Genomic DNA, 15,294 nt, shown 5'->3' on the forward strand with positions numbered 1-15,294 from the left:
AGATGGCATCATTTCCTGAAAAGAAAACTTAGTAAGAAAGTAAGAAAGTAAGTCAGCACGAAGCAAGATCAGACGCCGCCACTGTACAAGAGAGCTGCACTTTATTGGACACACAATCACAGCAAATTATGTACAAAAGAAGGCAAGTTCAACTGCCTACTGTCTTCTCACAGGAAAAACACACACATTTCTCACAGAATATCATGGCATCCACACTGATAAATTAGTATCTCCAGTATCAGTAGGCTTTTAAATTTTATATATCATTATATTATAGATCTATTTTCTGTATTATTTTTGTTCTTATATCACACTACTCTACAAATGGGAGAATCACTCTGTGGAAAGAGTTCACCGTCACTGGTGGCTTCTCTGGTTGGGGTGCGTTCAAGCGTTTCCGAATCCCTCTAGACATCCAACACTCTCGGCCACTATCATCATCATCCTCATCGTCACATAACATCACAGTAAGACTGAACATGCCTGTGTCACAGATACCAAAATAACATCTCATTCCTCGTGTTTGTAAAACCTCGAACACAAAACCACTTTTTCCTCTTCCTCGTTCTCATTTTTTCGAGAAAACATGTAGACAACATTTTCGACTGCACCGTGCGATTGCTTGAGACTATACATGCATTGTTTTGTATATACCTTTGTACCCATCATCATAGTTTATTAATAAAACATCTTCTTTTGGACATAACAATTCGTCGAACTCTAGGAATGACTCGACCTATTTACAAGTCAATTTTGTTTTTCTTTGTTTTCGATGCCAAGATTTTTGAACATCCACACATTCATGTAAAAACCTCATATACATACTATAGAATGTAGGTTCATTATATAAAAAAAAGATACAATGGCAAAGGAAAAGATAAAACTTTAAATTCATACAACTTCACATAATTCCCTTATTGATCCATCTTGGTTGGTTTTTAACAACTCTTGTGGTTTAGCTTCTCTGCTACTTAAAGCCACAAGTGGAGCATAATAAGCAACAAAATGTACCTCCACATGTTGTAACGACTGAGAGCGTGTCGTCTCTGAATGCTTCTGCACCGAGCGTCCACATTGCTACCGTTCCTGTTTTCACATGCAAACATGACACAGAGCAAATATTAAAGCCATCTAACTTCTGTCAAAGCAGCAAGGCTCTATGTGAAGCCTTCAGGCCCATGAACTGTTCTTTCACTACAATATCTGTGTTTTCTGACCAACATCACTAATATCCAGCTGAACCACAAAACACAGGATGGGGTGAAACCAAAAAGCAGACCACAGATACACAATATAACCCCCTTGCAAAACCAAAAAAAAAAAAAAAAAAAAAAAACTAAACAAAAGATCGTAGCAAAATAAGCCCCTAAGCACAGGCACTGGTCCAGCCTCTTACACCTCCATGTGACCCTTCACATGAAGAGGCAAACGAGCCGGACAAGCGTTTTCAGGGACGAGCTTTTCATAAATCAAAGTTACATCAGTGTTCATAAAGAAAATCCTAGAATTCAAAAATGAACTTCAGTGTATATTACAGAGGCTAACTGTTATCTATACAGATATTTTTAAACAAATATAAAAATGTTCTGCATATGAATAAATAATCTCAGTGTGAAATGTTATTATCTCTCTCAATGAATTAAAAAAGAAAAAATCTGTACAAAATGGTCACTAATATATAAAACTGAAGAGATGATGACATTTTACAGAATATAATTTAATCTAGGCCTATATATATATCACACTTTTCTTCACAATTATAATATCATACACAAACATCTCACTTAGATATATTTATATATGTATAGTTCTCCTATGTTTGATTTCAAGTTTGCATGAGTTTTTCTGATTGCCAGGGGCATCCACTGTGAGTGTCTTCAACATGCCCTCTAAGCCTGCAGCCATGTTGAAATCACAGCCCACGAACACTTGTCTTGGGATAAAAAAAAAAAAATAAAAAAAAATTATTCCAGAGAGCACTGTCACGCAATTCTGGGAGGGTTTCATCTCAGACTTTACTTGGGGAAAGCAGCCAAGCGTGAATACTTCCTCCCCAACGCTCACCAGACGCAAATGCAGCAAATTTAACTCGGAGAGTTATGGATTTGAGTGTGGAACAGCATGAGTAAGTGAATTTCTTTCATTTGACTTCACTCAATATGAAACCCAGGGCTTGAACCTGCCTGGCAGAGCTACAGAGCACCCAGGGTGAGGCTTAATTCGCTGTGCTGTGAGCTTGCAGTTTTGCACATTGTCAGAGCTGGGGGAGTGTTTAGTCAAATGCCACTTCTGCAACCTGACACACACTGCATTTCAAGAGTGTGTCTTTTTTTTCTGCAAAAAATATGGACAAGCCAATTTTTGCAGCCTCTTCTTTGGGTAAAGTGTGATTCTGTCATTGATATAATACTGTAACACAAGACCAACTGGGGACTTCTGGCAAGAACAAAGTCTTAGAGGCACTGGGGAAAAAAACACTGTTACAGGTCCTTGCAGGAGTTTCTCAAAGGGGAAGAGCACTGCCTTAGTAAAATTGCAAGAGTGCTAATTACATATTGCACACAATGTTCATAATTGAGGCCCATCAAACTTTGTCCTAGCATAACTTCAATTTAGTGGTTTTTATGTCACAGACACCCCACACCAAAGACAAAGACAAGTGAAAGAGGCAGGGGAAGAACAGCCGCTCAATGGCTCTCTGACTGTCAAACCCTTCCTCTCATCTCTTTGGGTCTTTTATATCACAAGCACTCTTGATGGAGATAAGGCAAGTCAAAGCCGCTCTTATTAAAGTAGCCTTCAAACACATGTCCCCAAACTAATCCCCTCTCCTCAAGCTGCCTACTCTTTGACATGAGCCCCTTTGCACATGTTTTAATCTCGATGCCACAAAGAATCGATTTCTCGCAGTCATTCTGGTGAATAACTGGGAAAAAAAATCCCTTTGTCTATGACTGTCCGTTCACCTCCCCAGTGGGCAGCCTTGAGGCAACAACACAGGATAGGGAGCTTCAAAATAGTTCCTTGTGCAGGGTTAACACTTAGGGAATCAGTGACAGGCCTTTGATGTGCTTTAAATAATGATAACTTCAACTTCTGTCACTGCGGCACACCAAAGGCCTAACATTCATAAATGTTTCATGTTTCAAAATGCATGTAATAAAACCAAACGAGGCAACAGCACTGTTGGTAATTCAGTGTCCAGAATTTTAAATATGCAGGAATGTTTTTTCTTCCCCCCCTCAGGGAAACATTTGTAGCTTTGTGCTTGTCATAATTAACCAAATTCAATAAGTCAGAACTGGCGGAAAGGGTCAGGTGTTTGAGAGGAAACTGTGCTCGATTTATATTTCTATATATACTCCTCTCACACACTGCAAGAGTCAGGCTACAGCCTAAGTCTCTAAATATGTGCTGATCAATGTTCTTTATCTTTCAAGAGTTGAAACCAAGTCATTGACAATGAAGTGCGATTGATTCTTGTTCACAGAAGGTATTGAGTTCTACAATAAGGCCTGCAAATTGGAAGCTGAACACTCTGAAGTTCAAAACAAACAAGTGTCCTAAAAAGAAAACGCCTGATCTATCAGATTCCTTAAGGGGTGAAATCGTGTTCTGGTCCATATGGCATTTTTTTTTTTTTTTTTTTTACCAGTGCAGTTTCAGTGGTGCAACAGATGTGAGTGAATGAAAATGAATCATCATGAAAAAACAAAACAAAACAAAAAAATAGCAGAATCTGTGCTTCTGCAAACAGCTTGGCTTTCCAAGTGTGTGTGTGTGTGTGTGTGTGTGTGTGTGTGACAGAATGTGTGTATTATTCATCGCCGTGTGTGCTTGAGTCTTTGGGATGGTTTGTGATGTCAGGTGCTGAAATGCCAGAGCAACCTGTGAGATGCTACTGTGGAAACATCCTGATTGTCATAATTAACTAGTTCATACACACATACAGAAATTCAACATTTGTATATAATACACAATTTTTAATTTTTCCCTTCTGTTTGTGTAACTGTGCCTCTTTATTCCATTTTAAATAGAGATGTGCTGTAATGAGACTGCTCCCTACAGTGTGCTTTTGTGAACATAGTGTAATTTTCTATTTTTTGAAAAATTAAACTTAAACATTTTTTGTAATCAATTCCTATTTTTCAAGGGAATGGATGTATATAAATATTTGAATAATATGAGATGAAATCAAAGCAGACAGTGCACTGGCAACAAAGTGCAGGTCAAAGATTGGGGACAGCCGTGTAAACTCCTCACACAGTGTGTACAAACAGAGGGGAAAATATAGCACCAGTTCAGAGTTTAAAACACATGTGATGCAAGAAAAAGCCACAAATCCCCTTTAAACACAAAACAGCTTGAAACCACAATCATCACCTTGATCTACTTTTGATTTTTTCTTTTTTTTTCTGAGCGGGCTCACACTGCTAGGTGATGCAGGTAAGTGAGAGCAATAATATCCAGAACACACACAACTACAGGACTCACTTTTTGATTATTGCATTCTATTTTCTATGATAAAAGTCACAGTCTAGATATTATATCTACTCCACTAACAACCCATTGAGTGAGGGTATATATGAGACTGGTGCTGTCAGTAAATCCATCCAGACCACAACAGCTTACAGCGGGCAGCTGGTTTGTGCACTCTCTAGCCGGGACACTGGCGGTACGACTGTGTGGGAGAACTTCAGAGAAACTGTGGAACCAGATCAGAGAAGGAAACTTGTCCAAGAAGAAGATTGTGACTCCATTTACAGTATGGTAGTTCTTGCCATGGGAATATGAAGACTCTGCACACTGGAGTGAGGCCAAAAGTAGAGAGGAAAAAGAAGAAAAAGCCAAAAAGTCTCTTTATGGTTCATGATGTGATGGTGCATGAAATGCAATCCCACATGTCCTCATCCTCCTCCTCTTCATCACCGAGAGTTGCCGCGGGTGAGGTCCTTATACACAGGCTTGCTGCCACCCTCCTTGCAGCTGTTGAGGCTGGAGCTGTCAAGGCTACGACCGCTGGGTTTGAGAACCGCAGAGGAGAGGGTGAGGGGACTCAAAGGGGTAGGAGAGGAGGGGGACAAAGACGGAGTAGGGGTGGTGGGTGAAGAGGAAGAGGAGGAGGAGGAGGTAGCAGTGGGAGTAGGGGAGGAGGACTGGCTGCTGGGCAGAGGCAGGGAGGAGGCTCGCTGCTCCCGCAGAAGCCGGTGATGGCGGAGGGTGGAGGAGAGGAGCAGAGCTTCGGCGCTCAGGCCGGAGGCGGACAGGCTCGCCAGCAGGGCCTTTGCTTGACTGGAAGAGGCTGTCAGGGAGGGTATTGCCCCCTCCTGGGGGTACTTCCTTAGGCCAGGGGCAAACGCTGCTGCAGGAGAGGGCACTCGGCTTGACAAAATGCCCGTTTTGATACCAGAGAGGTATGGCTCAATACTACCACTGGTGCTGTTGGTCCCCAAGGCCTTCAGGTGGAGCAGGGACACAGGAGACAGGAAGGGGGAGGGTGGGGATGTAAAGAGATGAGGTATTCAGGGATCAAAGGGGAAATCATGAAAAATTAAAGTCTGGTTGGTTGTGGCTGGGCACTGTCCCTTGCAGCACCTCCCCTTACCATTACTGTCAAACATGCCCATGCACGCATGCTTGCCCACAAACACACTCACACACATCCACAAATGCACACATTGGGGTTCAGTGAAGATTTTGTAGAGAACACTGGAGAAGTGAAGGTAGTTGATGGAGTGAAGGGGGCAGGTGAGTGTGTGTAGCTCTGTGGCCAGGTGAACATGAGGAGGAGGGAAACTGAAGATGTTGGACACGGACAGGTCGCTCACTGCTGCAGGGTCACAGGTGCAGAAGGAGGGGCAGGCCAGTAGGTGCAGGGCGGCGCGGGTTCACGCAGGGTGAAGGGGTGGGTGAGGTTGCGCCGCAGGAACAAGTGTCAGAAGAAACATGTAGTGGAGGGGTAAAGGGTGGGACGGGTGAGGGAGAGGTGAAAACAGAACAAGAGACAAACACAGGAGATCGTTATTCAGGTTGATATCAGCATGTGTGATGCAAGCCACGAGACAGGTTTCCATCTACACATGATGACCAAACCCTTGCTAAACACAACTTCTGTCATAGGGCGCAGCAGTGAAGGTTGTCAGCTGTTTATTACACCGTTGGCCATCTTTATTTTGACACTTGTTTTAATGATTGTTACTCATTAAATAAATGCAAAATATTCTGATGGACAGGCTGCACGACACCTTCAGTCCCTTCATGTAATGCTGGAATCAGCCAGTAGGTGGCACTGTTCCAACATATGACACATTCACAACATGTATTTGTCTCTCTTTTACAGGTGGAGCCAAGCTGAACAGTTTGAATGTTTTCTGTGCAGGGAACAGACTGAGCTAAATGTACCAGAGTCCTGACAGGGTGAGGGAAGAGCTATAGAATCTATTTTAAATAGCAAAACCTAACTTTTTTATTTTAAACGATTTTGCATTTATTTATAATTTTAATAAGAAGCAACAGGAGAAAAGTTTTTGCTGCGGCTTTAAAAGTTTTAAAAAGGTGTTTCTATTGGGATTACGGGGATTAGTTCTGTATGAAAGGAGAGCAGGTGTACTAGTCTAGACTGCGCTGCTGGGAGGCTTTCACCTGCTCTGTTGCAGCTCCACAGCCTCTGCTGCCAAAAGTCCCCAGAGTGCAGGGTCGTTCCTTCTGCTCGAGGAACTCCTCTCAAACCTGGCCGACACATTTATTCTGGTCTGTGAGTGCGCCAGAGCAGCCACCCTTCATCTCACGCACTCAGAGCCTCCTGCCAAACGAATGCCTCCCAGGACAGGCCTTCACAACCTCCACCTTGTGCCCGGCACCTTTAATTAGCCCGTTTCATTGCCAGAAATAGTAAGAGGCCAAATGGGAAAATAAAATAGGGTTTTGTGGCATGAAAGTGATTCGCATTGTCATGGCCTCCGTGATCTGTGCCAAAGCAAACGAGGAGAAATTGTAGTTTTGAACTGTCTATTCTTATCCGGTGCATTAATTTGAAGGATCCTCACGCCTGAAATGCTCCAGTGCTTCTGAGTGAAGCTCTGGTGAACAGACAGCCTGAGCACAGCGGCACCACAGCATCATCAGAAAGGCTCTGTTAATTTTAACACCGGCAATTAACACACCGAGATTACATCAGAGCGGAAACTGACAATGAAGCTGACACTGTAAAGACATTATTGCCACTTGTTTTTGCTCCAATGATCAAGTCTATTTGGAACATATTATTTGCAGGGGTATTTCAAGGAATGTGGTCAGGCATGACACCTAAAATCTGATTGGCCAACCTGCTTGCTAGCCAACAATCCCAAGTTATGATCAGCTAAATGCAAGGGTTGAGGAAAGTTCATTCAGCCAGCATATTTTATCTGGATGAAAAAAATTAGACAGGGTAACTTGAAATTGGCAAGGCTAAACGCATGAGCCACATAAATGGAGCCAGTGCATCTTGTCACACAGTGATGTCTCTCCAGCTGGCTTCCACAACATGCTAATGAACATCAGCTGCCTTTCATTTGAATTGGTGCAAACTGTCACTTATGTCACACGGTTATCATGGCCAAAAGGATTCATGATAACAATATTATCGCACTCTCTACAGAAGATTTGAAAAATAATAACTGTGCTATCAGTCAAATTCTGAAACTTTGTTTACTGTGTATTCTGTCTGTTTTTTTGTTGTCAACAAAGCTTCTTTGAATTTGAGTGTAACCATAACTGTACAATAGCATACAAAAAGATCAATTGCACTTAATGGATAGTGAAAAGGCAATCGGATGAACTGATAAAAAAAAGATCCATAAGGCCCAACATCTGCTATCGTGATATTATTATACATGTATTATTAAATATCATGGTTATGGTCAATACTGTCACCCCTACTGTCACTGTGTGGACAGTACCACCAACGCTGAAGGTATTTATATTTAGATCTTCTACTAGGATACTCCAAAGTGCTGTGCTCATTCCTTGAGTTTATGCTCTGTTCAAAACACCCTAGAAATGTCAGTTATCATTAGGCCAGAGGAGACAAAAGAGAACAATCTAAAACACCAATGGGAGCTGGAAGGAGGGTAAAAGTTTGGGGTTACATTTAGGGAGTAATGTCCAGGAAAGGTTTAAGAGAAGATACACCTTTACCTTTAGCTGTGGGCCGAGCAGAGATGTCACCCAAGGTGGGCACGTCTGATTGTCAGAACAACAATATCAGTCAAAAGTGTAATCAGCAGTTGTGAGTGTGAGGGTGAAATGTTTTGGAATAGTTTTTAGATTACAGCTCAACAGTAAGGTGTAGTATGTGGATCCTAGAGAGACAGATAATGTAGGATGGTGACTGATTCACACATTCTACACAAATATACGCTTTAAAAATAACCTGCTTACTTCACTGATGTCAGTGAACGGTTTAAAAAAAAAAAAAACATTGGGTGAAATGAATATAGAGTTGGCAAAAGTTTCTAATTAGCTCTTAAAGTCTGTATGCAAATGAGTCAGCCACCTCGATAATTTGATGAGATGAACTGAAGGTAATCATCATGTTTTTGCAGCATAGCCCATGTTCAGCAGTTTCATTATCGTGAATTTAAAATGATATAGCAGACAGATTTGGCTTCATCCATTTGTAAGCTAAATTGTCAGGATCTGTGCTGTTTTCTTGGTTTGACAGTGAAGATACCAGAAATCTAACCAAAAAAAAAAAAAAAAAAAATTCCAATTGAAAAACAGCCTATGGAAACAGCGCAACACTGGACTCTCAGCATCGTGACTTCATTAAAGTTTGAACAGGGGGTCAGTGCTACAGAAAGTGGCACTGCATGGTTAACAGAGAGAGAAAGTGTTCAGTATTACAAAAAATAATGAGGAATTATGGAATAAATAATCACATGAATAAACTGTGTAAATTATACCATTACCATTAAATTATCACACTGACTCTTGATGCCGAGTAATAATCCAAGCTCAAAAGCCAGCTATTTAGGTAGCATCTGCAGCCTTGTTCAGCTTAATAAATAAAAGGAGATGTTAGTTTCTGTGTGTGTGTTTATTCAGTTAATTCACAATTACTTTGACATTATTGTTACCTTAGCTACCAGGAGCTAAATCTGCTGGAGAGGCAGAGGGGGATGTGATTAGCTGAAGGGCATGAAATAAAAATTGGTGTAACATCAAGGTTTTATTGGGCAAAATGACATTATGAAATAAAAACAGGGGTTTGGAAAAGGGCATTTTCAAATAAAAAATAAATAAAAAAATAATATTATAAAATAAAATTGAATTCCTTTAAAAACTGTATTGTCATGAATATAAGATTAAAAAATCATATTATAAAACATAGAAATGACTTGTTTTAAATAATTTAGATGAATCTTCAAGTTTAATTTATATATTTTAGTTTATTAATGTGATTATTTCATATTTATTTATTCAATATTGACCTTTATATGGCTCCATACAGGTTAGGATTATGTAGGAGTAGTATTAAGACTAATATGACCACACTGTTTAACCATTGTGTATTGAAAGAGCTCTGCTCTCCCAATGAATGTCCTGTTCTTGTTTTTGTTTAACAAAACCTCTTCAAACTTCTACCTGCTGCTGTACTAACTGACTACTTGACCTCTCAACTACTCACTGCACCTCATGCTTCAAAATGCCACAATGACAGTTACTGGCAATTTGTGCTCACTGTTTTTTCTCTCGGTTTAGGTCAGATGGCTCTTTGCTTTCTGTTATTCTTCATGCCGTTGCAGTTATGTTGCCACGCTACACAGCTTGGCACCAGCTTCCCACGCTGACAATTAGCTTTGAGTGTCCAATGTCCCTTTGGAGGATAGCGTTTTCACACATACAGTGTCTTTTCACAATGACTGTTTTGAACAGTTTGTGGACAAAAGGGAGTGTGCTGTGTGCGAGTGTCACACTGAAATAATGGGATTAATTTTGGGGGTAGAGGGTGTAAATTGCAGTGTAGAAAGCAGAAGAAGGAAAGATAGAAATAAAGTACAGAACGTGAAAGCCTTAATGGTGATGACAGAGAACTGTCCTCTTCATACTGAATAATCAGTGATTGCCACCGACTCAAGGGGCGATTATGACATAGCGCTGCAGAGATTCCTTCCAATCTTCTCTCAGTCTGAGGCGACCAAAGCTTCATTACTCCCCCCATCTTTTAAATCTCTCTCTCTGTGCCTAACGCATTTATTTCTCTGCAATCTTCAAGACTGAATTTGTGTCTGAATGGTCTGTCGAATTCTGTGCATTATGGAGGTTTAGGTACACTCCACTGATTCTGTTATTTTTCAAATTACATTGACAATAAGCTTTTTTTTCTCCCTCCTGTGCGCAGGCATGGTGCAAAAATCTTCTTTTGGCTTTACTGGACTGATATGCTTCAACAGTTCAATTTCCTCGCCTCCAGAGGCCATCGAGCATCCTTATGTCCAGTCTTTTCTTATGTTAAAGGACTCAAATGCTGGAAAATTCAAAAACCAAAAAAGATGTAAAGGCAGCGATCAGGCCAATGTATAATAACAGATGTATAGAGAGGCTTTAAAAACTTTTATAAATTAAAGCCTGGCTTTCTGCCACACTTCAGAAATGAAATACTTGTGAAGGAGTACATATATTAACTATATTTTAAGTGACCAAAGTCTAGTCTTACACTGGTCTAGTCTTACACTGGTCACTTACACATATCATGGTAATACATAATGCTAAGTAAAGGTGTCTTCAACTTTTAATGGGTTTAGTTACTATAATTGTCAGACCTAAAAATACAGTTTAGGTTAGTGAAGCGATAATCCTGCAACACTTCAACCTGTCTGACACACATCTTGCAGAGGATTCTTTGATCTGTTTCAACAATCCCATGATAATGAGCTGTCACGATAATGTGATTTCACCATCAAAGAATTTCTAATCATTATCTTAACCAGTTTTTAATTCATCATTAATTCATCAATACTGTTGTCTTTCTAATGCAGAAAATTTTTAAGTTTATGCCTTGAATATTACACAGTATTATACACAATCTGATAAGCGAATGCTGAGGAGTGTGGTGGGGACATGCAGTAGTGCTTCAGGTGTAAAGAGAGATAGTAGAGGCCTAATTATGCTTAATCTGGCGAGGCGGCATGGCAATTCTGGAGACTTCATCAGCTTGCAGAGGTTCACATGAACATTTTGTGCTTGTTTTATGTTTTTTAAATATAACTTTGAAGGCTTGCTGAAGTTGTGTAGTAGTGTTGCCACCTTCGTGACAAATTTTGTTTTTATATGAAGGAACAAGGTCATCAAATGTATAAGAAAAACTAAAAGTTTTTAATATTGTGTCCCATCTGTCTTGATTTATAACAGACATGGATCATTACCTTCTTTTGCACCAATTACAGACTGATGGAACAGTAATATGCAGTGTCCTTCCATAATGATATCTTCTGATATCATCTATATTTTTATGATTTTTTTAAGCCTATTATGGAAAATGTTTCTTTAAATACCTAAAAAATGGTCATGGCCTGGGCTGCCACTACCACAAAGAACAACTGAGAGTATCTGGAAAGTACCATACAGCCCCATCTGCATGCATGTTGCCAGATCAAGCATGCATTGGCCCTGTCCTGAATATAAAGATGATACCTGCTGCTGGCCCTGGATCTTCAAGAAGTCCTCTCTTTTGCCAATTTTAGTCTTGTCTGTGCTGTTCTGCTGCAGGTGCTTCAGCTTGGAGGCAGCCGAGGAGTGGAGAATCTTACCAACGCTGGAGCTATTCCCTCCCTGAGAGGAGGGGAGAGGAGGAGAGGAGAGAGTGTGAATCAGACCATGGACACACAGTACATGGTCGTACATTTCATTTCTCCTCTTCAGTGCCTTTAGTTTATGCCTCAGACACACATAAACTCCGTACACAGTCTGATTCCGGCGAGCAAGCCTGTCTCCTGAGACCAATGAGGTTTTTAAGATCAGAGCTTGTAGCCAATATAAAAACTGAAATATCCACTTCACAGAGTTTCACCATCTATCAGTAGAAAGTGACAAAGACGAGAATATAGAAACGCCGCATCAAAACTGACGTTGCATGGCCTATCCTCACCACAGGCAGTGTGCTTAATGATCTTTCCTGCTGAGTTACTATGTCAACTGTCTCTAATACGAACATAAACAAATACACATCCAGTCAAATTTCCATCCAACTGTGCCTCCTCTGCACACAGAGATATTAGCTGAAAAGAAAACAAATAAAAGATTAACTGTTATAGTCTCAAACAGCCTTTCTCTGCTACGCTAATTCATGCCTGTCTCCCTTCCTTGCTCCTTCTCCTGATGTGACGCAGAATTTTGAAATACACACACAAAAATAAATACAGTATACTAAATTTAAACTTAACGGACGAATCCTCATTCTGATGTCCTAATTAAAAACCTAACTGTAACGGGGCTTGACAGTAGATCTCTTGTCAGTGTGAATCTGGCGAGTGCACGAGCAAATGTTGAACAAGAGTAGGAAGAAGGGGTCATGCTGAAATGATGAACATGCTTGAAGTTGGAGTGATGAAATAATGTGTGAAGACTCTGTAATCCTCATGCACACCCATGGGAACGCTTTCTGGCTCCACATCAGAGGGATGAAACTAACCAAGACAGCGTGACTGTCAAGCGTTGCAGCCCTTCCCTGAGTGGGAGGCTACACTCAAGAGCAACAGGGAATACTACGCGAGCTGTCAAAGACACCTCACTGAAGTGGCAGCTGACACAGCAATACAATAAGTCTTTTGATTATCACTAATCTTTTGTTGAACTACGGTCAAATGGAGGTGAGTTGAAAGGAGGCTACTCGCAACGTCTTGTAATAGAGTTAAACACGTGGCCAGTAGATATTAACAAGATGTGTATTAGAAGTGATTTTGGCTTTGTTGTAAGAGACAGGTTTCTGTTCTCATAAAGGTTCGACCACTAACACTGGATTCAAGATTGATGATGAAGTTTCTTGCTGTTTTTTTTTTTTTTTTTTTTGCCTGCAGTTTTTTTCTGTGTTCTGGAAACACAAAGGCATCAAGTAACTTTTGGTGTTTGCAATTATGAGTGTGACAGTACATAAAATATGCATTTATACATGGTTAAATATAGCACAACAGCTGATTTACATTACAGTCCCAAGATTCTGAGGGAAAGACTTGATTTCAAGAACAAGATGAAAATAGTAATCTGACAGCGCTAAGAGGAGAAAGAAAGAAGAAGATATTAGAAATGTTTGTTTTATCTATGCAACTTTTTTATTGCCTGTTTGGTGTAACAAAAGGTTCAACTGGCGAGGTTAACAGAGTGAAAACAGATGCTGTGACACATCAATAAAGAAACAATTAACAACTTCTTGGCTCAGCAGGACAGCAGCTCCAGCACTAATCACAGAACAGACATGAAGGGAGGAAGTCTGTTGTCTGTCCCTTCTACATATTTTCAATTACAAATACAATTAGATGTCGATTTAATCAGGGAGCAGACATCAGAGGCTTGAAAGTGAAGTTCCAACAACCACCCAGAGAGTAGAGAAGAAGTGAGGAAAGAAAATAGAGCATGCTGCTTTAGAGCAGGAAGCTGTACAGCAGGTGTAAGCAATGAACCTGGTTCGATGCTGGATTCAAAGACGACGGCTTGGGTGGGACTGGAGGCTTCTTGGTCTCCGAGGTCGGAATACCGGTCACCTGTGCAGGAGCACTTTTGATGGCTGTCTCAGTGTAGAGCTGCTCTGCAGTTGGATGGCCACTGATCTCTATCAAGGTGTTCTCCAGCTCTCGAATAGTCTCCTCCAAGCTGTCCAGCCTCCTGTAGGTGCTGCGTCGGACGTCTTCTGTCGTTCTCATCCGACTGGCAAGACTGTCCACAGAGCTGTCTGACTCACTGTACTCAAGAGTACTATTTTCTAAAACCTGCTTTACCTCAGGAATCATCTTAGTCTCAGTGTTGTACTGAACTGTCAGCGTCCTGTCCCCTGTTTCTGTCCCTCTTCTCAGAGCCTCCACCAGAGAGTTCTGCTGGCCTGGGTAAAGGGAGGATTTTATTCTGGGTTTGGGCACCGGCTTGGATGACTCCAGAAGGGAATACAGCAGCCTGTAGGCCTCTCGGACTGATTTTTCCTCCCTGAAGAGCACTAGCAGTGGTCGGTCACTCAGCTGAGCCTCAGAGACTTCTCTTGTCTGTGGTAAGATGGTTAGAGTCTTTAAAACTCTTCCTGCAGTCTTGCTGAGCTCCTGGGCCTCAAGAGAAGACACCACCCTCACCTCCATCTCTGTCAACAGCAGGGCAAGCTCCTGTTTTAATCCCATATCCTGTTTAAAACAATGCTGCTCTCGCTCAGGCTGAAGAGAGCCTCCAAATGAATCCCTTTGCTTTGACATTTGAGCCTCGTAGGCTGTGCGATGACCTGTCCAATCTCGTGATGGATTCTCCTCCACAGAGTCGTTTGCTAAATCTCTGACGGGATCCTCTGAGGCAGTGGGCGAAGCTGGCAAACACTCTGTCAACACGATGTGGGGGACAGGAGACAAGCGACTTCCCTATAAATGAGGAAAGCACTTGAGCTTTATATTCAAACAAAACGAACTAGTCTTTGCTTTAGAACAATCCAGCCACTTCAAGTGAGACTGATGATCACTGCATAATAAGACAACCAAACACGAAAGAGAGAGAAATGAGTTAGGAATATTTTTAACGTGTGTGTAATGTATTTATAAATACATTTCTATTAACATAATTGGCTCTCACACACAAAACAACATCAACTGCAAACCCACTGCTGACACTCACTTTGTGTGGTTGTGAAGGACGGACGCATTCATATATACAGGAACTAAATGTGTGAGCAGGTTTGTGTGCCAAGGATGGTTTTGGTGAAGGTTGCACTTGTGACTGACTGTCATTAATTAATGCTGAGGTTGTTTTTATGCAAAGTTAAAATCTACATTAACCAGTATTCTCAGAGTTCACAATGAATTAATAGGAGACTGATGTTCGACACTGCAGTGTTGTTCATGGAGGCAAAAAAAAATAAAAATCACAACAAATTATCAGCCAAGTCTGCAGGTCCTCACACCATAACAACTTTGGAGCAATTTAGTATTTTGGCTCAGTGTTTTGACTTTAAAACAAATTAACTAAGCTATCATCAACATGTTTCCAGCAAAACAAATTTCTGTACGCTACTGGTCCAGCAACAAAGTTAGCAACTAGCTGTTGAAGAAAGTTAAGCATCTAGCTGAG

The 15,294-nt window shown here is 41.0% G+C and overlaps 2 protein-coding genes across 11 annotated transcripts in view; both read right to left on the reverse strand.

The window, feature by feature from the left end:
- Window positions 1–84: 84 nt before the first annotated feature.
- On the reverse strand, window positions 85–5,522 carry LOC130184720 (uncharacterized; the record flags this gene model as incomplete). The annotated part of the gene is made up of 1 exon (XM_056400760.1): window positions 85–5,522. A coding segment is annotated over one exon (597 nt), but the record flags the coding sequence as incomplete, so codon positions are not given.
- Window positions 85–15,294, reverse strand: part of LOC130185881 (SRC kinase signaling inhibitor 1-like) — a 104,982-nt gene continuing 89,772 nt past the window's right edge. For 8 of the 10 annotated variants that reach the window (XM_056402619.1, XM_056402621.1, XM_056402620.1 and 5 more), the window contains 3 exons: window positions 13,659–14,591; window positions 11,677–11,814; window positions 85–5,830 (listed from right to left, as the gene is read on the reverse strand). In XM_056402619.1, coding sequence (XP_056258594.1) covers window positions 5,825–5,830; window positions 11,677–11,814; window positions 13,659–14,591 — 1,077 coding nt within the window. In that variant the 3' untranslated portion in view covers window positions 85–5,824. The remainder of the gene's footprint in view (window positions 5,831–11,676; window positions 11,815–13,658; window positions 14,592–15,294) is intronic. The other 2 variants (XM_056402616.1, XM_056402625.1) reach the window with 2 other exon arrangements.

The sequence above is a fragment of the Seriola aureovittata genome, chromosome 17 (assembly GCF_021018895.1).
Source record: "Seriola aureovittata isolate HTS-2021-v1 ecotype China chromosome 17, ASM2101889v1, whole genome shotgun sequence".
In the NCBI taxonomy this organism is placed as follows: domain Eukaryota; kingdom Metazoa; phylum Chordata; class Actinopteri; order Carangiformes; family Carangidae; genus Seriola; species Seriola aureovittata.